Source organism: Papilio xuthus, unplaced genomic scaffold, assembly GCF_000836235.2.
Source record: "Papilio xuthus unplaced genomic scaffold, Pxut_1.1 DF828780.1, whole genome shotgun sequence".
NCBI classification, from domain to species: Eukaryota; Metazoa; Arthropoda; class Insecta; order Lepidoptera; family Papilionidae; genus Papilio; species Papilio xuthus.
In genome coordinates this window covers 4,758,498-4,779,779 of record NW_013529869.1, presented here as the reverse complement: position 1 = coordinate 4,779,779, position 21,282 = coordinate 4,758,498, and the positions used below count along the sequence as shown (strand labels likewise).

The following is a 21,282-nucleotide window of genomic DNA, read 5'->3' as shown; positions in this document are numbered from 1 at the left end:
AATTCTTCAAATTAGTGTCTTCACTGTGTCTTCTAACAAAAGCAAATTCTTAAATACTTTATTGCAGGCGACTGTACTAAAAGTTTGCTATACAATTGTACAAAATGTAAAGGCAAATGTTTACCTTCCGCGGCTGCAAAACCTCCCCAACACAAACATGTCTTATTCTCGTTTACTCATCAGTAATGTGCCGAGTTATCTGAACCTTATCGTCTTCACAATTCAGGCTTCAATTTGTTAAATCAATTCTAGTAACTTTCAATAAAAAAAATGTAATAATTTATTCATAAATAACTAGATATTGCTTATCATTACGATGTCTGACAATTCCTCGTACATTAATTTAGATTCTAAAATAAATCTACAACTAAAGAATGCTAATAAATTTCATAGGTTTCCTATTTAACTAATTTAAAAAAAATATGTTGCCAAATTAATATTCAAATAACAATGACAATTATTTTTATTAGACTTTAAAGCCTGACCTATAAGATATCTCGACACAGTGTAAAGTAGCTGGGAGCTTGTTAAGACTGCACACACGGCTCATGCAGCAGTGCAGCGGACAGGGCTCCGCAGACCGGAGCGCCGGCCTCCGCTGACACTGAGGTAATTGTCTAGTGTCGCGCGTAACTGAAATATACAAAATTAACGTTTAAATTTTGATAGAAAGTTTAATGCTTAAAAATAATGTTTTCAAAAAAAAGAACACAAAAGGCAATGCAATATTAATTTAAGACAACGAGGTTTGGTAAATTTGTTTGATCGAGCTGAAAACAGCTATAAGCTCGATGAAGCGAGAGGGACATATCGTCTTTGCTTGCTCAAACGATGCGTCCACGAGGTGACGACTGGTTGTCCCCGCGTTTACGCCGCGTAGTGTACTGACCGCGAGTGTCGCCGTGTCTAGTTGTGCTTGAGGAAGGCCTCATCGAAGAGCTCGAGTTCGTGTGAGAGGTAGTGCGCCTTGTTGCGCAGACGCTTGGCGCCCGCGGAGGCGTCCTCCAGCATGGCGATGGCGGAGCGCACCTCACCCAGCTCCCCGTCCATCTCCGTCGTCGCCTCATCTATCAGCCGGCACAGCCGCGCGAACATCGTCGATAGCTCCCTGCAACACGTTACAACAGGTTGTTTCTTTATTTATTTCAAGGTATTAACTAACTATTAGAGCTGTCATGAATCGCCAAAATCGTACTTTGTTACCTTATGCACTAGCACGATTAAACTGTATTTTATAACAAAAAAAAAGATAAAACCATAATAAATATAGAGTTGGGTACTCTATTATTCTAGTAGCTCTACGCACACCGGAGAGAGCGCTAAAAGGCATAGAAAGGAAGAGAGAGCGAGTGTATGTGAGACTGACTGCTGGACTTGGTGGCTGCAGTTGGCGGAGGTGAGGTCGACGATGAGGCGCAGCTTGTGTCCGGCGTGCGCGACGTACTGCCGCTTGAAGAGGCGCTCCTGCGCGCGCGCCGTCCACGTCAGCCGTTCGTACAGGTACAGCGCGCCGTACACCGCCCCCGTCAGCGCCACCACGCGCCATCCCACCGTCTTCAGCAGCTGCACCGACATCATTACATATACTAACAATGTGATATTTTAAAATCATTTTGTGTCATTTTACTAATATAAATCCCAATAAAACAAAATGACTTGAACACTTCTTTACGCTCACTTTAGTCCACTTGTACTGAGTTTTAGTCTGATTTATCAGATGTTCACCAGCTCGTTAACTGACCAGTCCCGAGAGCAGTAGGCCGCCCATGGTGCCCTGCGAGGTGAGGGCGCCGAGCGCGAACCGCGACACCATGCTCCACTCCTCTGCGCTCAGCGGCCCCATCGTAGCGCCCCCCGTAGGCACTGCGGGACCGTTGCGCCGCGCCACCTCCATGGGGGGCGCACCGGGACCCACTGTCGGCGGAATCTGGAGATACAGAGGTGATTATTTTAATAACTTTAATCACATTATATATATTGATATGCAACAAAATATTTTATTATACCTATAGGCCTTCCCCCACATCCATTTACGTCCCATTATCTCTAAAATTGTGTTTCGAGTCAGAAAAATGTTTGAATGCAAGAATACCTGTGTGTACTGTGGGGGGTTCTTGAGAGCAATCTTGTTGGTATTCTTGCCCTGGAAGCGCTGAATGAGCGCGGTGATGCCGTACGAGAAGCGGAAGGCGAGGTCCTCCTGGAAGTCAGCGCACAGGTTGTCGCAGTTCAGCCGGTACAGCACCTCGAACGGCTGCTGGTGCGGCACTATGTAGTTGGCAGCCGCCGCGCGTTTGTGTGCAGGCAATATGTTGTACATGCGCTCTGAAATACAAAATAAACACTGTTGTTATCTATTATTTTTTTTAAAAGAGAGAGAGAGAGAATACAATATTTCACATATTGTAAATGTTACGGTATTACGCTTTTACAACGTACGTACCGGCCATTTCCTTCTGCACGGCGTCCATCTCCTGTCCGATGTCGGCGGAGAGGCGCTTCTTGAGGCGCTGTCCGAGGCCGGCCTCCACGTGGCGGTGCAGCTGCCGCTTGTACTGCTCCAGTGCGCCGCGCTCCGACTTGAACGGCGCGTCGTACTCGTCCACCAGCGCTGACAGCCGACGGATCTCTTGACTCAGCGTCAATGATACCTAAACACAAAGTAATTAATGAAAAAAAATGTCGTCTGACAACGAATAATAACTCACACACTGCAAAATTAAGTCGTTTATGCTACAGAAATGTAATATTACCTTCCTTCACTCGAAAAAACCACGAAAAAGGCGAAATTCAAAGGTATTCGTAACATCTCCTCCCACATTTTAATAGCAGAAGTACATAGTTAAGAAAATAGTAAATATCTTCCAGTCTTCCCACAGAAGAACCATTCACCCTGATAGGTTAAAGTACCTTGTGCTCGACGCTCTCCACCATACGTCCAATCTTGTCCTTCATCTGCCTTGTGATGGCGGTCAGCTGCTCTTCCACAGCAGACAGCTGCTTGTGCAGCACGCGCTGCTTCTCCACCTTCGTTGATTTCTGCTCCGTCGCTTTGTTGTACACCTGCAACATTTGTACAATATCGTCAAGTATTTCGAATATTTTTTCCATATCAATCAGGCGAAGCGACCTTTGACCAATTACCCTTAATCGACAGAGTTGGAGATACACAGAAAATAAATATTTACTCTTCCTGTGGGGTTCCCTCCTCCATCAAATCCCCTCCCCCTCTCCATCCTTTCTTGACGAGAAAAAGGTGAGACTTATCAGACTGTATCCGGAATTACTTCCTTTTGACACGTATCCTCTGTGTAGTCTAGCATTGGAAAATGTGTACCTGTTCGAGCGCGGCCATCACCTCTGCGGCGATGTTCTTTCCGCGGCGCGAGTGCTGCGCGAACTTGGTGCGCACTGCAGACTGGCTGATGCACTCCTCGAACTTGCGCTCGAAGTCCACGAACTCGAAGTACCGCACTTGATGACCCTCCGCTAATATCGGCGCTAACACACAAATTATTACATTATAACATATCCAGGTAAATCAAAATAAAAGATAAAATACGAGATTAATTTATTTTCAATAGTGAGCTGTATGTAGATTTATATTTATCTCGCGAGTATCATAGCATATGTTCACCTATTTGCCACGAGATGGCGCCTTTTTATAACTTCTTGTCGCCAACCTACGGAGCGGCCGCGGCCGCTTAAATGTCTGACATGGAGTCGAACTAACGTCGTGCTGCGTGTTTTCAATTTTTACTAACATTTTCACAAATTTACATACAGCATAGGTAATTCGAGATTTTTTTATTTATTAATTATCCAAAGATAAACTCACAGGAGACTGGTTTCTCTCTCTCCCGCATACGCGTTAGAAGGGCTTCCTTCGCCGAGATGAAGAATATCCTCTCCTCGGCCTCCTTGGGTGTACAGACTCGCAGCTCGCGAGACAGGAAGTCCACGCATCTGTTGGCGTGCTGCGTACGCACCTGCCAACATGTTACAACAAAACAAATATATTACATGTGTCATCATAACGACAAAAGGGCGGGATAAAGCAAGACTGTCGTAATATCTGTTTATTTTTTTACAATCGTTAACCACAAGACTTTCTTTTCAGTGAATTATTGAATTCAGTTTTGGTGTATGTACCATTTAAAATATAAAAACGCTTACCTGATCCAAGTACTCTGGTTCCGAGGCAGAAGCATCCCATCTGTTGTTCAAAATAAATATATTCGGTTGTGATATCTTCGTTGATACTTTGTGGAAAAAGTTTTTCTCCTGCAAATAACAACATAGTATGTATATATCTACATTTTTCACCTTATATTTCTTATATATTCGACCATATATGTCCTATAAGATAATAAAGCCTAATGGCCTAATAATGGATTGGATGGATGGACTGGATAATAAAAAAAAATTACAATAGCCTAATGGTTAAGGGTACGGATTTCCGACCACGAGGTCGTGGGTTCGAATCCCGCCATTCGACTATTGTCGTAAACCATATCCTAGCACAAGCCTAGAGCTTAGTTGGAATGGTTAAAGAAATATTAGTAAATTTACAAAAAAATCTGCTAATATTATAAGAAAAAAAAAGCCTTTCTAAATTTACTAATTACTGCTGTGTTATACTTACGGTGACCATAAGTGTGGACTCTGCGTTCGCCACTAGTACAAAGACATCAGCGTCGAGACAGTACTGGTCTATCCACTGGTCGAGGTTAGGTGTGACGTCAACGCCGGGACTGTCCACCAGCACCACGTCGTCCCGCAGCAGCGCGCACAGCTCGCGCGGCCAGTACACGTGCACCAGCGCGCACTCCTGCAGCCGTGTCGCACACAGCGCGTGCCCCAGCTGGCTCACAGACTGGAAGCAAATTCTACTTTACCTAGTACACTTAAGGTTGATTTTTGAATATTAACAGTGGGTTAGACGACCAAGGTACTGGATGAGGATACTACTTACTTTAAACATATACTCCTTAAATACTTTAAATAAATTAATGTGGTATTAATACACTTATTGGTGCACTCAAAGTTGTTAATTAAGCACTTAGGGAGTCTTTTATTACAGAGTTGGAAAAGGGCGCTCTCTTGAAAATTAGCTAAAATTTTTGATGTCACTTTTCCATGATCTTTTTTTATATCAATGTATGTATGATTGTTACCTGCACGCTGAGCTTCTCCTCGGTACCGTCAGTTCGCATGAAGGCCTCGTCAGTATCGGAACCCTCCACTTGCAGGAAGCAATTAGTGGTGTGCCCGATGCCACTCGGCAGGATCTTGTCGTGCAACATCGCATTTATCACTGTGCTCTTACCATTACTCGTTCTGAAATATATAAATTAACTTAAAACAACAAGAAAACATTAAATTCTTTTTTACATTTAAATTCTGTTTTATGATATAGCTTTATTAATCTAAAAAAAAAATCCCTTTTATAATCACTAGCAAAAGAAATAAAGATGTGATTAACCTGCCAAAGAAGGCGACTTTCATGTGATCTCGTTTAAGCACCTCCCGTATGGCTTGCACCTTGCTGACGTATGCCTCGATATTGGCCACATCCTGCGCACTTGCAATCTTGTTCTCACCCGACACCGCTGAAAGATGTTATATGAATGTTATTATTGCTATAAGAACAATGTTTGAAAAAAAAATTAAAATACATATTGCCCTCCGTTTATTTGTTTGGCAAATGTTTTGGCAATGGAAATTATTAATTAAGAACATTACAATATGTAACTCAGATACACAACGCATGACTTTGATGTGTTATGTAACATAATAAACTTGTTTCTATTGACCTTAATTGTTACATCTGATCATTTAATATTTTATAGATCCGGACTATAACTTCAAATTTAAGTTTCAATGTTTTAATAGTTTGTTGTATGTCATACAAAAATTCATCAAATTATTAATATTTTTAATACTGAGACTATAAACTGCGATGATATTTAGTTGCAGCAGATATGGTTTGCATAACTACAGCAAGATTCGGGATATTCCGTGTGGATGTCCTTAATTAGTACAAAATAAAATAGCTCACCATGCATAAATGTGACCGCATCCTTGACGTAATCATCAATCTCAATGAATATATCGTTGATCTTCTTTTTAGCTCTTACAAATATCTGCAACGGTGAGTCAACATTGGGCATGTTGACACGGACGTTGCCATTGTTGAGTGTCGCGACGTTGTGAGGCCCGTCGCCAGCCATCATCGATATCGTACGGTTAACATACGCAGCCATACGGGAAGGAAAGATGCACGATTTGCGTTAGCCCAACCTTATGCCGAACAATACCAACAATATAGTTTTATTGCACCACTTCTACGGTTCACACAACATGCACGGTGCGACTGCAACAAAAAAAAAACAAGCTGATCTTAGCAGGTGCAGTGATGATTGCAACAAAATAGTGGTGAAATGAGATTAGCTTCCATATTCAGATATTAATTGGTTACTAAGGCACTAGGGTATGTTTTTTGTAGGTATATACCAAATCTACACATTGGTAGACCATTTTACCAGTGTCAATGCGGAAGTGAGAGAATTTAGGACAGCTTGCATATACAAACTAAACAAAATATGTTTTAGCAACTTCACTAACAACATGACAACATTAGATCATTGTATTCCCACTTCTGGTTTGCAAACCCTTTATAGGCAAGTTGCAAAGTTTCAAAGAATTATGGACTACAGAAGGATAGTAAGGATTTATTGGAATCCTGTAAATGTTACCCCCAGACCAACAGTCTAGGAAGTGTCATGTGAAAACTAAAAAAAATAATCTTATGTGATTAGATAAATCTTGCAAACAAAAAACAATGTTTTAAGGTTATTTTTAGATGCACTAAGAAACATGAAGCAAGCTACAAAAAGCAGGTCAGAACCACCCAGACTTCATCAATGACGATAAAAAGTAGCACAGTAAAAAAGGAACACTAATACAGCAAATGTATAGCACCTTATCATCTCGTTGCATCATAGCCATAAGTGCGCATCCCTGTAGACCGAGCCGCGTGAAGGTTTGTGTACAATTTAGAATCACGTATAAATAGAAACCACTTGAAAAAATGCAATAAGACGTAAAACAACTGACAGCCGCTAAAGATAGTCAAACTCGAAACTGATTTACGCTGAATACTGAATTTCAGGAATTCTTAATTTTTCACATTGTCAGTAAAGTCAAGCTCGCCAAACAGCAGTTCTTACCTGTTTTTTACAGCGACATTTTCAGTAAATATTTAACTTATTCTTGTTTTGCGGCATTGATCACCTGTAAAAATTTTCATTTATGATTTTTTCGTATTTTTAGTTTTAATTACATGCTCCTAATCATACTTGATAGTTCGTAAAACAAAGCAATGTCATTGGTTTAAATGAATGAAGTTCCGAGTATTTCGCCCAATGGCAAGAGGGTCTTTTTTTTTGTAAACCTTTGTAATTGAAAATTATTTGCTCTATGTTTTAATTTTTTAAAACGTCATAAGATTAGGTAAAATTCTTAAATTATAAAATTACAAGATTGGATAAAAATAAAATCTGTACATAGGTGCCTGATGACCAAATATTAAATTTTTTATTCCTATTTATTTCAAAAAAATTATGCGCCGGAATTTTAAGTGAAGATTCTGAACGTTAAATTCATAGACAAGCAATAGTAACTTTGGAAATTCAGAAGTCAAGTTAAGTTGGCTGTCAGATTAATAAATGGCGGATGGACGTAAACGGATTTAAAACGAAAGTTGTGTATGTCCGTATAAATTTAGTTTTTAACTTACCATTAAATTGATAATTCGATTTTCAGATTCAGAAATTTGTAACAATATATTAATTAACTAAAAATGTCTCGTTCCGTCCGTGCTGAAACCAGGAATCGTGTAAAAGACGACATCAAAAGAGTCATGCAAGCTGTTGAAAAAGTTCGCCATTGGTGAGAAACTTAATTTGGCAAAAAATATTTTTTAATATCTATTTTAACACATTGCAAATAATATGTTTATTATATAGGGAAAAGAAATGGGTGACAATTGGAGAGACAACTATGAAAATTTACAAATGGGTTCCAATATCTACAAACGAGCAAAAGAAAAAACATGCGGCGAAACGAGAGAACAAGGAAAATACCTTGACCCCCAAAAAGATGCACGACTCTTCAAATTCTAACTTTGGCATGGCTGAAGATTCGAATACGTGTAAGTTATTTTATTTACACTTTTTATTTAATGTATCTAAATTTAAAAATTTTGGGTTAAAAGAAACAACTGAACTGAAATAAGACCAAAATAATTACGCGTGAAATTGCAGATTGACATTTAAATATTTGTTTGATTGATGTTGCAGGTTTTTCAACAGTAAGTGACTCTCAAGGACCAACAGAGTTCACCTCTAGCCATATGAACTTCTCTGAAGACTCAAACTCGCAGAGTAGTGGCACAACAACTCCCGCGAAACGGTTAAAAACAGACTAAGGTATTTAGTTTTAGCACAATTAGTATGAGTTGTATATAATATATGGAACATTTGAAGTGAGTGCATTTATAAAAATAACTATATGTTTACAATTACAATGGTACAATGTATGTGGATAAGTAAAATGCTCATTTAAATGTATCACTATGTGAAACATTAATTAATAGACAGGGCCATCTTGATGTTAGGTGGAGAAAATTCTAGGGACCCTAGATATAATAGCTACTTTGGTGTGTATCTAAGGCCTGGCAACCCTTACTTGTTGCAGTCCTAAATTAAGATTGCCCAATTGATAGACCTTTAATTAAGGCAAAATAGAGAAAATGTGACCAAGCTCTATGAGTTTTTGTTTGAGATCTGTGCAAATGATTAATTGTTGTTAACTAATCTAATAGTGCCTAAATACTATGTCTTAATTGATGAATTGGATTTTTTTTTCTAATAAATTCTTGTCATATTTGAAACTCCTTGTCTATATTTATCAGGAGTCGGTACTATGTTTTTTGAAGTTGTAGATGTTTACATTGACTCAATTTTTTTATTGTCTTAAATGTGACTTAAGAAACAAAGCAGTTGGCGAGAAACTCAGTTTGATTGGTGAAAAAAATTAGTTTCCTATCAGAAATTACAGTTCTTAGTTATCTAGGTATACAAATTTATCAGGGAAATTAACATACCTCAGATTATATTTATATTATGATTAGCATGTTTTTAAAAATAGCTTAGTTTTGTGTACATTGAGTTTATTCTTACGAGGACTTAAATTTGTATCCCATCTGAAAATATAGCACAACAAATTCTAACCTCAACTAATGTACATTGTTAAAGCAAAATATCATTCCTTTAAAAAAAGTAAAAAATAAATTAGCCACATGCTGAAGGTTTGCTGATGAAACTATGTTCTTGTTTACTTATTCATACTGTCACTTTGTATGTAACATCATGAGGCCTCCAGCAAAGCTTCTGAGCATTAGTAGTACCAGTGTTTTAAGAGCTATTATTTATAGTGAAAAATTTAAAGGAAGTGGGTTTGGAATTAATGTCCTTAACCTTAGTAGGAACAAAAACAAATGAAGTCACATGGATTTTTAGGGATAATTTATGAATTAAATACATGAAATGAATTAGAAATGTATCTGGAAATGCAAGTTGTATACCAACTAGTGTTTATGATTGAAACTAGTCGTAATAGCAACAAATACTTTTGTTTTCTTAAAATAACAATAGTAAGATATAATGAATGTGAAACTGACTCAATTTAAGTTTGTTTTTAATTTAAATATTTGATTGTGAAATTCCTTGTTATGTCTGGATTTTTTTTTTAACTTCGGCATAATTACAGATATATATTCTTGTACTTACTATACAGGATATAGTAAAAAGTGCTATCTTCTAATAACATGCTATTCAGCATTTGCTGACAAAATGCTATGGACATATTGATTCATGTATTTCTAAACACCATAATCTATGTGACATGACTTTCCTTACAATATTAAAATAAATTAGTTTGGCAACTATTATGTTTTAAACTACAATTTATATGAAGTAATTTGTCAGAGATCAAAATATCTGGTAAAACATTGTGATACCACCGTTCAGGTCCAGGTGTGTAAGACGTTATTCTAGCAAATTTTGCTCGGTCATATTCTCAGCATGGTCTGAACTAGCATACAGTGCCTGGTGACTAAGACCATAAATATAGTGAAAATGCTCTCAAATCAATGGGACGCGTTATATTAATTTTGTGTTATTTATTTTTTATTTTAATTAATTTTAAATTTTTAGTTTAATTTGTGTGACATTGTTAATATTAAAATTATATGTGAAATATTACTGTAAATAAGAACTATATTCAAATTGAATATTAAAAAACATTTATAAAATAAAAAAGATTTTTATTTTACATAGAACTCCGATATGCCTTATGTGACATATTAGGTTATAGATAAAAAATATTTTGAGAGATTGATGACAGGCTGATGATGATGTCAGAAGTCACTGGGGTGAATAGTTGTCGGAGTCTGTAGAGGTGCTGCGCATGGAGCTCCCCGAACCCTTAAAATACGACTCAGACAGGTTGTCGTAGTCCGCAACGCCGATTATATTTGACAGCAGCTCACTCAGATTGATTGTCTGAAAAATAGTAAAGTAGTACGTGACCTTGACTTCGCCCGTGCGGAATTAAAAAAAAATCTAGTAATAATTATACTATAGGTGACGTCACCCGGGAATAGTGTAACTTGACAACAGTGAAATAATTTTTGAAGTCGGTTCAATAGTTTCGGTGCATATTCAACGCAAACGATCAAATTTTTGCTCTTTTTAACTAAATTTAGTATAGACATGTTTTTAAAATCTCAACGACTTATAAATGAATACATTGGATTTACTTACTTCTGGTAAGAAATGAAAATCTGATTCATACATCGCGGATCGATCCTCAAAACTGTGGCAACACAAAATAGACAAGAGGTACCACGATAGTTCCCGCGGGAATCGTTCACCTGAAAACAATAGTACTTAGGTATTTCTAGACTCAGTATAAAGTTACTACCGAAATAAGTTACATATAATATAATGTTTGCATTTATACCATAATCACTAAGCATATTAATAAATTGATCCCTGGGCATTACGTAAGCGCCATCTATCGGATTGGCGAAATGTTTAAAAGCATTCTTGATACGTCTGGCGCTTTCTAGAAACGCAGGCCGATGGTTCAAATACAGCTTTACAAACTCTTCGAAGTCGATTTCTGTTGAGGGTTGACGTTGATACACTTTATACTTCGCCTCTACAATCAGATTTTCAACCTGGAATAGACAAATTATTTTGTAGCAAATATAGTTCAAAAAGCTGTCTGGCTCGAAGTATCAACCTATCCTGTAAACACTTTTATTTAATTATTGCCAATTGTAAACCTTTAAATTTTCGTATTATCATGGTCACTCTCTCAATCTTTCTTAAAACTATATTTCAAATATTAAAGCACGTTACTTACTTCATATTCAGAAGGAAAGAATCCCAAAGCCCTCATCATATCGGGCAGCGTTTCTATGGGTATGAAGTCTTTTACAGTCCTAATGGAGGGGGAGAAGGTTCCCTGGCATAGGATCTGGATGTAATAGAACAGGTCTCGGATCTCGTGGAACAACCAGCCTGGCCTGCCATTCTCTATCAGACAGTAGTAAGGATCCAAGTCGGTGCCGCCTTGTTTTGTTGTCGTGTCGATCGCCCTGAAAAATAAAATAATCTAACATTAAAAGAATATTAAGCTGTATGTAATTCAATATTAAAAAAAGACAAAATTCAGTAACTCCGCTCTCGTCTCTCGGATGACGTGTCATCTGATATGATGTGCCCTAAGATTACCTATGACATCAATTGCTGTGCCACAAGGAAAAATAAGAGAAATAATACAAGAAGAATACCTGTAATTAGCCGCCCATTGCGTCATGCAGCTATCCTTAGCTCCGATGGTAAATAAACTTCCACAGTCTTCTCGATAACACATTTGTATCACCTATAAAAAATCAATCTAAAATATTTGGAAGATTAAGCAGACTGGAAGACTTAATAGATAGATATATACATACCTCTATGGGATGCCCTAGTAGGCCGATGTGTTTCCAGGGATTGCCGTCAAGTGGCATCTTCTGCAAGCCAACGACGGTCTTGGTGGCGAAAAGCAGGTACTGTGCGCCATCGTCATCGTCACTGCGCGTCACCAGCTGCAGGCGGCGCACCGGCTGCTCGAAACGGGGCCCCAGTACCGTCGACAGCGTCATCGTCGTCTTATAATTTACTATCTTGTATTTGAACTGATTAGGAAATATAATTCATCAACTTCCATTCAAGTGTAGGGAAACAAATTGATTTGGGAAATGTTTAATAAAATCTACACTTAAGAACTGGCTAGTATCATATATGGACTCTGAAGGTGTTAGGTAGACGTCAATGTAATTACTTCATCATTAGCTATCAATATCATGGGCATATCGGTGCGACAAGTCTCCGGGTCAACATCTCTGGACGAGGACCAGGGGATCCCGGCCAGAGGGATGGCGGTCTGCTCTATTCTGTCCAGGCTGAGGATCTCCAAGTACTCTTCGGAGCTGGCGCCGATGTCGTACTCAACCATCGTGCGGTCGGCGCCCATCGATACCAGCTTGTAGTCTCCGCTCTCGTTCTTCTCAGGCAAGAAAAAGACCGCCGTAACTTCTTTGTAGTGTGCCCGATGCTTCGCCACGAAATGCCAGGTCAGTGAAACGCAGTCGTACTTATACAGGCATACCGTCCTACCCGCGTCCTACAAATTATAGAACTTTTTGTCTAACTCCATAGTTTAGCTTTGTCGTTTGTAAATCAAGTTGATTTTATGTTGCTACTCTTACATCAGAGACTTTGTGATAACGTCTTGGTTTTGTCAATATGACGAAGGCAAAAATGTATGTTAATGAAGCAAAAAAGCGCATACAAAAAAGGCAAGAGACAGAGAATCGGGGCTGAAGGACATCTCCTTGATAGAGAATCGGGTGTCTTGGAACGGTGTGTTAGTTCTTATTTCAACCGTCGTTGGATCCAAGAATATCAATTGTCCAGTGTTGAGACCGCATGCTAGGTGCAAACCTGAGAAAAATATGCATAAAAATACGTCACTAAAATACAATGTATCACTCTTGCACATATATGTATATGTATCTTATAAAACTGTTACCGTTGGGAGAGTACTTGAGGCATGTAACAGAGAGCTGGGGGTAGAAGACATCGACAAGGCAGCTGATGGAGTCGTCAGCAGGCTGTGTCACCACCTTGTAGAAGTCCCGCAGCGGCAACCGCGCAAACAGGGTATGCCGCACAAAGTTGTACAGCTCCAGGTTGCCGTCCGCATAGCCCACGCAAACATACGGTCTTTAGAAAGATGAACCGTTACCTATTACGTACGTTTCGCGTATACGCTGTATAATAAACTTCATATCACAAATATGCTACTATGGGGCTTAACTCTACAGCTCACCAGTTTAGATGGTGGAAAGAACTTACGAAATGTTTCATGGTAATTATAAATCATAGAATTTCTCGTACTTCTCAGGGTGCACCGTCATAGCCAGCGCAGGCGATATCTTGTTGTCCAGGAAAGTATTATTGTTCTCTGCCACGAAATCCACAAAGCCCACACCCTGGTTCTTTGTACCTGAGCAAAAATAGTTTCAGTGTGGCAGGTATTTTCGTAAAAAAGATTTCAGTTCGCAGATCATTGGATTCCAATAGAAACAATCCTAAAACTCGTTTCACATAAAGGTTTGTTTCACATATTCGTTAGGTTTCCTTACACACGATAAAATCCCTGACGACGAAGGGCTTGTTAGGGACAGTGGCGTCGGAAGGCAACTTGCTCTTCATCAGCTTCTGTCGCCTGGCGCCTGTCACCGGGTCTACCTTGAGCACCACCTTCTCCCAGCACAGGCATTGCTTATTGCCTGGATAATTATAAAATTCATATTTTATTTAAATATCTAACTGAAACCCACGAATTTTGAAATGAAGGTCTAACAGACGAACTCGGAGTCGATCGAGGGTGTTCTTTAGGTTAAATTTAGTATATAAAATCTTCTGTGATGGTCTTCTAAAGTTTGTGTTTTGAATGCGAATATGTTCTCAAGGGAAACGAACGACTCATTGTGGAATTGTGTTCGTACAATGCAAAGCTTGCAGTTACATTTCGGGTCAAGGATCTGGTAACTCCTTGGCGAGACGTTGAAGCTGAGACCTGTCACCTTGTCGACGGTGAAGCCGTGCACCCAGTACAGCAGCTTCAGCTGAGGGTCGTAAAAGTGGATACCACCCTCGCTATTGCCTGTCACTATAACTCTGAAACAATGTACTTAATGAAAGACAGCAGTTTTATGTCTTCAATTACGATATGTATTCTATATAAAGAGAATATTAATCCAAATAATACGTCTGTAGTTCTAATACGATGAGATAAACAGTTCACAAGTGTGTTGTAAGCCAATGTCACGCAGTTTCATGATCTGTTATGAAATAACACATACCCATCGATATTTTTAATGATCTCTATTCTACATTGTTGTATCTTCAATCCCTTAACAAACTTCATATCCTCAATATTTTTCGTATCTTGTACGTTAGAGTTGAACTCGGACGTATAGCCATACACCAGCGCGTAGCCACGGTTGGTGCCCGCCAGTATCTGGCCCGTCTCCCTCACGAAAGTGAAGCAAGTCAACTTGCCAAACTCCGCGTTTTGCTTCCTTTGCACCGTTAGTACTACTAACTCGTATGTATTAGTATCTTTTATCACTCCTCGCTCTGATATAAATACTTTCTGGAACATAAAATGGATGCTGTTATTTTTAAATGCTTGATTTAATTTCCTTTACTACTGGCAGGATATAAAATGCTTACTAATTACGTGACTTCTGTTTAAAAAAATTAATGTACTTGATATAGTGCTAACCCTAGATACACCGATCCATATATCGTGTTTGGTCATCAGCACAAACTGTTCAGTCTGTATCGGGTTGAAGGCCATGTCAAGGATCGCGCCGCGAGGCATGGACAGTTCCAGAGTAGCTATATTGTCGATTATGATTATTATTCAATAATAAAGTTAAATCGTAGTTATAGATTTTCAAAATTAATATTAATATTATATTTATTCTGTAATTTGTGAACCCTCTAGAAAAATCTGGTTTAATCTATGTTATTCAATTTAAGACAAAACTTTACCGTGGGGTTCATCATTCCCGAAGGACCATATCCACCAGTATACGACGGCCTTCTCCCTATAGCCTATAGTAAGGAGATACTTGGCGTCGGGGCTAAGCGTAATTTTGGCGATGTTGGTACCCCCGTGCGGAGAGAAGAGTGTCTTGACAGGGAAGTTGTCGCAACTGTCCCAAACTATGAGAACGTTTTCAGGGCCCGAGTCAGCAGTCACCAGCCACTTGCCCTGGCTGTCTGCGGCTATGCACGTCACTATGTGCTTCTGAATTATAAATTAGGCATCGTTAGTAACAGTCTATATGTCTAAAAAAAATTAGACCACAGATTAAAAAACATTTTTCCCGTTCTAGTATAACTTATGAACGCTCTACTTTATAATCCGGTATTGTGCAGGTCTTCTATGGACCCCAGGAGGTGGATCCGGTCTTTTGGAATCGTTGGTCTATTAATTAAGTTCCTTACATGTCCTTGCAGTATCCTCATCTCGTTGGTGGTCCAGTTATAGAGTACGGCGCAGTTGCCGGCGGCGTATAGCGCGATGGTGCTGCCCTCGTCGTTCAAGTTAATCACACCCACCTTGGCGTTGTAACCGTGGATCCAGCGAATGTTCTACGATTTTTATTATATAATTTTACTTCTGTTTTCTCTTAAAAGGGGTTGTTGTAAACATGTGACAGTACAAACATGCTCTATTGCCTGCCATCTGATGCCCATTTTATGAGATTTGCGAAAGAGGTATTATTTTCTAACTTTAAGATTCAGATGCAAAGCAAAATGCAATAAGTATACGATTAGATGCAATGGTTTCTAACACTAATTCTCCCCTACACAAAAGACCTTAGGGACCATAATATGCCTATACATGTGGCAGTAAAATTAGTGGAAATTGAGAGAAATGAGGTTACGAATGGCGAGGGTTTGTAGTGATAGTTGCCGAGCTCCGAATGTTTTCTGATCTGCGAGAGGGAGAGGCTGTAGAGGCGGCGCACGTCGATGTCGCTCGCGGCACGGCTGCTGCCGCTCGGATGTGACGTCATCTCACTTTTTACGTATGTTGTATGTTCTAGTATGAGAAATATTCAAAAACAATTCTCATACACTTCTTCACGCTTTACAAACTTGACAGTGATTGATAATTTGACAGTATTTTATTGACAAATAAGTTTTTTTTTTCGACGTTTGAATATCAGAGAATAACTTAGTGGATAAAAACCGAATAGCGCTTGGTTACATTATTTAATTAATTTACAAATATTGGTTTACTGTTGGGTTCTGCTATAAAACACTGAATTGAGTTTCAAACAAAGCTACCATTTCGATGGACAAGTACGCCTCTAATCTATCTATCTATCTAATTTTGTTGGAACTAAATCGACTTAAGTCTAAGTTAAAGACCTCTTTTTCAATACCGTGACTTGCCACGCGGCACTTCTACTCTCAAGATTGCGCCATTTCCACTAACATAGCAATGACTCTCACAGAAATCGATGTTAAAGGGCTAGTCGTATTAGTGGAAAAGTGTCGTAACACAAGAAAGTTATCACAGAACAACGATCACGTTTTCCTGGACGTTCTTCAATGAAGTGCTCCTTCTTGGAATTGTGATAACTAATTAGTTATCGGTTGTATACAACGAGGAAAAATGCATATAATGCCATATCATATTTCGTTTAGGTATGCGAAACAGGAGATTGAATCAAAGGGCGTCAACCAGTGTTGTCGCTTCAGCGTTATCTCAAGTCAAGGGTCAAATGACTGCGAACACGAGCGTTCAGTCTTTGTCAGTCCGCCAACATGGCCGCCAGCTGTTCAGTGTTGTGCATCACTCTGCTAATACTGCAAGTAAAATGCAACACTATATTCTTAGAAATGAACACACCTACAACTGAAGAGGTATATCTTTGTTAAATTTAATTAATACTAGTTTTGAAATCTCCCTTATCTCTGTAACATCCTTGAATATATTTTTAAATAATCTACTTACTGTTTTTATCTTCTTGAGTTACTTAAGATGTATTATTTTTTTTGTTTTAATTAAAGTTGCAATGTCGTAATTACTTAATTCCAATTACGATTTTAAAAAAATATTTTTATTTGATAAAAGTTTGAATAACACATTAACTGCATTACTTAGAAGTCGAGTAGTAGATTCGACTTCTGGAAACTAAACTATGTAGTTTACTTTAGTTACTTTTATTTTTATTATTATTATATTAAAGTCGCTCATTATGACATGTAGCCAAAACAATTAAATTTCCCTAAATATTTTAAGTGATGTCGAATTTCCTTTTGCATGTTTTTAATTTACCATGATTATACGATACTAAGGCGACGTTCCTGAGGAGGTACGGCTACTTGCCGGAAATGCAGGGCGACATCAGTTTCTCGTACACGCCGCAGTCGCTAGCGGAGGCCATCAGGAAGATGCAGCAGTTCGCTGGACTCCCGCCCACTGGACACCTCGACGAGGAAACGAGAAGCGTACGTTCATAAATACCTAATTCCTTCTAGGAAAACATTATATTTGCCCACGCGATTCAGTTCAGGGCCATTGGAATAAAAGCACATCTTTCAAATATTTTTCCTGCTTTTAAGCCGTGCTTTTCTTTATTTTTTCATGAATTCTATCAAGATTATCATAGAGAAACAGCGACTATAGAGTCTGCTTGTGTTTGTTTTCTATCTATTTAATTATTAGTATTGCTAGTAATAACTTAAATATGTTGTTACAGTTGTTTAAGAAGAAGCGTTGCGGTGTTAAGGATATAGAGAACAGTCCCAGGTCCCGCAGGTACATCTTGCAGCAGGGATGGGGGAAGAAAACCATTACTTATAGGTACTTACACGTTAATACAATAGACAGCGATAAGCAATATAACATTTCAGGATAGCATACTTTGGCACCTCTATTTAAAATCTGCCGAAGCCTTTTGACTATAGGGCGTTACAATGGAAAAGACCCGCCTACCATTCGGGAAAAAAAATCTATGGCCACCATTATACACCATTGTTTTTCTTGTTTACATGAGGTCAGAGTGCTAAATGGTTCGAGCACATTGGAGAAGGAGCGCGTGCGGGCGCTGATGGCGCTGGGATTGGCGGTATGGGCGCCGCACGGCGGACTACGCTTCAAGCAACTGGACGACGGACACGCAGACATACAGGTCTCCTTTGCCAGCAAGGACCACGGGGACGGGTCAGTTACAATTAATCGCTTACAAAATATATTAGAAAAAAATTATACATAACACGTTGACCTTTGTAACGTAGGTTTCCTTTTGACGGGCCAGGTCGCGTGGTCGCGCACGCGTTCCCGCCGCCGCACGGCGCCATGCACTTCGACGACGACGAGGTGTGGGGTGACGGCACCGGCGAGGACATCACCGACGATGACGTCACAGACTTCTTCGCGGTCGCCGTGCACGAGATCGGGCACGCGCTCGGCCTATCGCACTCCAACGTCAAGTCCTCCGTCATGTACCCCTACTACCAGGTGCCCGTCGAGAAACTGCACATGGATGACATTTTGGGCATGCAGGAGCTCTACTGTAAGACAATTGTTTCATCATCAGCTCACTATACGTCCCCACCGAGGGGCTCGGAGCCTACCCTAAGTTAAGGGTAAAGAGGCCATAGTCAACCACGCTGGCCAAGTGCGGATTGGTTGACTATTGACAGACAATTGTTTGCTACGCATATAAAAAGACTCCCATTATTTTCTTCATCTTCACTATGTGTCTCTGAATTGTTACTGTAGTGAAGGAAGAGTTGCCGAGCTCCGGAGAGAGTACGGAGCGCGCGTCGCGGTCTTCTTTAGCGCCGCACTTCACGCAGACCGCAGACAGCCCCGAGGAGGATCTGCCCGACCTCTGCCTCTCTCACTACGACACCATACAAGCCATACACGACAAGATATACGTTTTTGAAGAAGAGGTACATAGATAGCATTTTTTACTTCATGCTAAGGCAGTTTTCCAGATAACAAAGAAATAAAAAATAGCGTGAAGGGTTCAAACATGGGAAACTTTATAAATTCTCGAAATATGTCAATTAAATGATAAAATTTACGCCTGTAAGTATACCTAAAGTAGGTTTAATTGACACAGATATATCAGCGCAAACGATGAGTTGAACTTCCGATGCAACATAGATAACGACCAAAACATACATTCAGTGCAAAAATTAAGAGAACCGCTTTATTGTAACTACATTCTACAAAGGAATTTCAATATTGCATTTTAAGACACAGGTTTCAGAATTGTTTGTTATCCTTGTGCAGTGGGTATGGGTGTTCCGAGACCGACGCGAGCTGGAGGAGGGCTATCCGCGCCGCATCCACGACGTCTTCATCGGCTTGCCCAAGCACGTGCAATTCATACGCGCCATCTACCAGAAGATAAATGGCAACATTGTCATCTTCTCAGGTATATTGCCATTGACTTATCTAATATTCACTAAATTAGACTTTATTTTGTTCTACCTGTACCCGTGACTTCGTTAGCGTGGAATTAAAACAAAAAATCAATATAAGTTAGTCCCGCATACATCAGCCAGTAAGTCACGTAAAACACTGGTCAAACGTAGACTTGCGGTTTTTTTTTTGTTATAAGCAACGCAACATGATTTATGTTCATTATAATCACATTCATTCAGTATACAAAAGACATTGTAAAATTATAATGGCACGGAACGTGTGTTCAGGTCGTAACTACTGGGAGTTCAGCCGTCGTTTCCGATTGGTACGTCGCGGGCGCACGTCCGAGTTCGGTTTGCCGCGCCGCATCGAGCTGACCACTGCTTTCCTCTCCAACTACAACAACCGCACCTATCTCATCAGTGACGACCACTTCTGGCGTTACGACGAGCGGCGCGACGCCATGGACCGCGGCTACCCCAAGCACATGGCCGCCTGGAGACGAATTCCTAGCCCGGTAGAAGCCGCGATGGTGTGGAAAGGAGGTATCAAGATAGCTTACATTTTTTATAAAATCTTTGAATTTCTCCTCTCGAATGAGATTCTACTACTAGTCTAACCTAACCTATTCCATAAGTTCCAAGAGGACAACATAATTCTATAGAATTGTTTCAAACTAAGAGTTCTGTCGTAATGTTTCCATGAATACATTGCTAAAATAACGCGTTTTTCAAGTGTTAGACGTAAAAAAGAAAACGAATATTTTGGAATTTTTTTTATATAAATGTTTGGGCAGTGCAAACTCACTATGTGCAGTTAAAAGACCAATTCGTTGCAGACACGTATTTCTTCTGCGGCCCGCGTTTCTGGCGCTTCGACAACGAGCTTGTGGAAGCGCACGCTTACTATCCGCTGCCCACTGCCCAGGTCTGGTTCCCTTGCGAGCCCACGCCGGAGATGAACAAGTACCTCACCAACGACGAATCTTAATATACTACCATACAAACTTTATGCCGGTTCGAAATTTCGGACTAGACGCTGTGCCCAACATAGTTTTCAGCACACGCTTTTGTTTAGCCCCAGTGGACCCAAATGCGCTCGAAGCGAACGGCGAACTGCCCTAAAGTTTGAATTTTTTAATATATTAGTTATGTAATTGATTTTTTTCTGTAATGCATATAGATGTTATGTTATAATCGAAATAAAGTTAAGAGTTATTTTTAATTAGTTATGTGTTTTTTTCAACCATAGAGAAGTGGTCCTTCTATAAAATAAGAGATGACTTCATTATTTTAAATCTCATAACGTCGTTTTACGTAAATAAAACAAAACTTTAAGAGACGTAAGTTTTAATAAGTTTAAAATCACATTTACAGAACAAAAAGCGACGGAAAGTTAAGAAATTAGATATATTCAACAATAATGAAATAGTAAAACACGCAAATAATACTGTAAAAGATTAAATATCAAGGAATATTAACAATAACATTTTATTTTTGTACTGTAAACATTATAACAATAGAGGATACTCTTATTATTTTAACACATTCAAAGCCTGAAGCAATTACTTTCCACTGGGAAGGAAAATTTTTACTCTGTGTTATCCATTTATTTTTGTCTATG

The 21,282-nt window shown here is 39.3% G+C and overlaps 4 protein-coding genes across 8 annotated transcripts; 2 read left to right on the top strand and 2 right to left on the bottom strand.

The window, feature by feature from the left end:
- Nucleotides 1-239: 239 nt before the first annotated feature.
- On the bottom strand, nt 240-7,390 carry Marf (Mitochondrial assembly regulatory factor). Of its 4 annotated transcripts, XM_013326820.1 has the most exons (16): nt 7,233-7,390; nt 6,985-7,023; nt 6,062-6,303; nt 5,486-5,612; nt 5,178-5,340; nt 4,646-4,876; nt 4,177-4,284; nt 3,839-3,989; nt 3,338-3,501; nt 2,911-3,063; nt 2,444-2,651; nt 2,093-2,325; nt 1,742-1,927; nt 1,367-1,563; nt 890-1,108; nt 240-633 (listed from the first exon to the last, which is right to left on the bottom strand). In XM_013326820.1, exons 3-15 carry the CDS (start codon nt 6,264-6,266, stop codon nt 907-909), a joined length of 2,328 nt encoding a protein of 775 aa, XP_013182274.1. In that variant the 5' UTR covers nt 6,267-6,303; nt 6,985-7,023; nt 7,233-7,390; the 3' UTR covers nt 240-633; nt 890-906. The 4 variants fall into 4 exon arrangements, with proteins under 4 accessions (XP_013182274.1, XP_013182271.1, XP_013182272.1 ...); XM_013326817.1 differs by lacking the exon at nt 6,985-7,023 and having other exon boundaries at nt 6,062-6,376; XM_013326818.1 differs by lacking the exon at nt 7,233-7,390 and having other exon boundaries at nt 6,062-6,376; nt 6,985-7,206.
- Nucleotides 7,391-7,700: 310 nt separating this feature from the next.
- BCL7-like (chromatin remodeling complex subunit BCL7B-like protein) lies at nt 7,701-10,336 on the top strand. Its single transcript, XM_013326989.1, has 3 exons — nt 7,701-7,953; nt 8,031-8,215; nt 8,364-10,336. Exons 1-3 carry the CDS (start codon nt 7,865-7,867, stop codon nt 8,489-8,491), a joined length of 402 nt encoding a protein of 133 aa, XP_013182443.1. The 5' UTR covers nt 7,701-7,864; the 3' UTR covers nt 8,492-10,336.
- Nucleotides 10,337-10,411: 75 nt separating this feature from the next.
- On the bottom strand, nt 10,412-16,804 carry LOC106128362 (WD repeat-containing protein 66). 2 transcript variants are annotated; one of them, XM_013326707.1, is made up of 17 exons: nt 16,655-16,804; nt 15,708-15,854; nt 15,249-15,507; nt 14,977-15,092; nt 14,552-14,844; nt 14,215-14,366; nt 13,829-13,975; nt 13,581-13,689; nt 13,213-13,406; nt 12,973-13,124; nt 12,463-12,804; nt 12,092-12,316; nt 11,927-12,018; nt 11,497-11,731; nt 11,089-11,308; nt 10,890-10,999; nt 10,412-10,628 (listed from the first exon to the last, which is right to left on the bottom strand). In XM_013326707.1, the coding sequence occupies exons 2-17, from the start codon at nt 15,726-15,728 to the stop codon at nt 10,491-10,493; spliced, it is 2,805 nt and encodes a 934-aa protein (XP_013182161.1). In that variant the 5' UTR covers nt 15,729-15,854; nt 16,655-16,804; the 3' UTR covers nt 10,412-10,490. The 2 variants fall into 2 exon arrangements, with proteins under 2 accessions (XP_013182161.1, XP_013182160.1); XM_013326706.1 differs by lacking the exon at nt 16,655-16,804 and adding an exon at nt 16,151-16,381.
- Nucleotides 16,805-16,950: 146 nt separating this feature from the next.
- LOC106128364 (matrix metalloproteinase-25) lies at nt 16,951-20,886 on the top strand. The gene is made up of 9 exons (XM_013326712.1): nt 16,951-17,138; nt 17,574-17,726; nt 17,978-18,081; nt 18,280-18,441; nt 18,516-18,793; nt 19,003-19,178; nt 19,525-19,669; nt 19,947-20,204; nt 20,498-20,886. The coding sequence occupies exons 1-9, from the start codon at nt 17,040-17,042 to the stop codon at nt 20,647-20,649; spliced, it is 1,527 nt and encodes a 508-aa protein (XP_013182166.1). The 5' UTR covers nt 16,951-17,039; the 3' UTR covers nt 20,650-20,886.
- The last annotated feature ends 396 nt before the right edge of the window (nt 20,887-21,282 follow it).

Excerpts from the sequence above, each read along its gene's own strand:
- Marf (XM_013326820.1), bottom strand. The coding sequence starts at position 6,266 with ATGGCTGCGTATGTTAACCGTACGATATCGATGATGGCTGGCGACGGG. Across the intron at positions 3,990-4,176 it reads AACCAGAGTACTTGGATCAG|GTGCGTACGCAGCACGCCAA; the intron begins GTAAGCGTTTTT and ends ACATGTTGGCAG. Across the intron at positions 3,064-3,337 it reads TGATGGCCGCGCTCGAACAG|GTGTACAACAAAGCGACGGA; the intron begins GTACACATTTTC and ends CAAATGTTGCAG.
- BCL7-like (XM_013326989.1), top strand. The coding sequence starts at position 7,865 with ATGTCTCGTTCCGTCCGTGCTGAAACCAGGAATCGTGTAAAAGACGAC. Across the intron at positions 7,954-8,030 it reads GTTGAAAAAGTTCGCCATTG|GGAAAAGAAATGGGTGACAA; the intron begins GTGAGAAACTTA and ends TTTATTATATAG. Across the intron at positions 8,216-8,363 it reads GGCTGAAGATTCGAATACGT|GTTTTTCAACAGTAAGTGAC; the intron begins GTAAGTTATTTT and ends TTGATGTTGCAG.
- LOC106128362 (XM_013326706.1), bottom strand. The coding sequence starts at position 16,282 with ATGACGTCACATCCGAGCGGCAGCAGCCGTGCCGCGAGCGACATCGAC. Across the intron at positions 15,508-15,707 it reads TGAGGATACTGCAAGGACAT|AAGCACATAGTGACGTGCAT; the intron begins GTAAGGAACTTA and ends TTTATAATTCAG. Across the intron at positions 11,732-11,926 it reads CAATGGGCGGCTAATTACAG|GGCGATCGACACGACAACAA; the intron begins GTATTCTTCTTG and ends TTTATTTTTCAG.
- LOC106128364 (XM_013326712.1), top strand. The coding sequence starts at position 17,040 with ATGGCCGCCAGCTGTTCAGTGTTGTGCATCACTCTGCTAATACTGCAA. Across the intron at positions 18,794-19,002 it reads GGGCATGCAGGAGCTCTACT|TGAAGGAAGAGTTGCCGAGC; the intron begins GTAAGACAATTG and ends TTGTTACTGTAG. Across the intron at positions 20,205-20,497 it reads CGCGATGGTGTGGAAAGGAG|ACACGTATTTCTTCTGCGGC; the intron begins GTATCAAGATAG and ends AATTCGTTGCAG.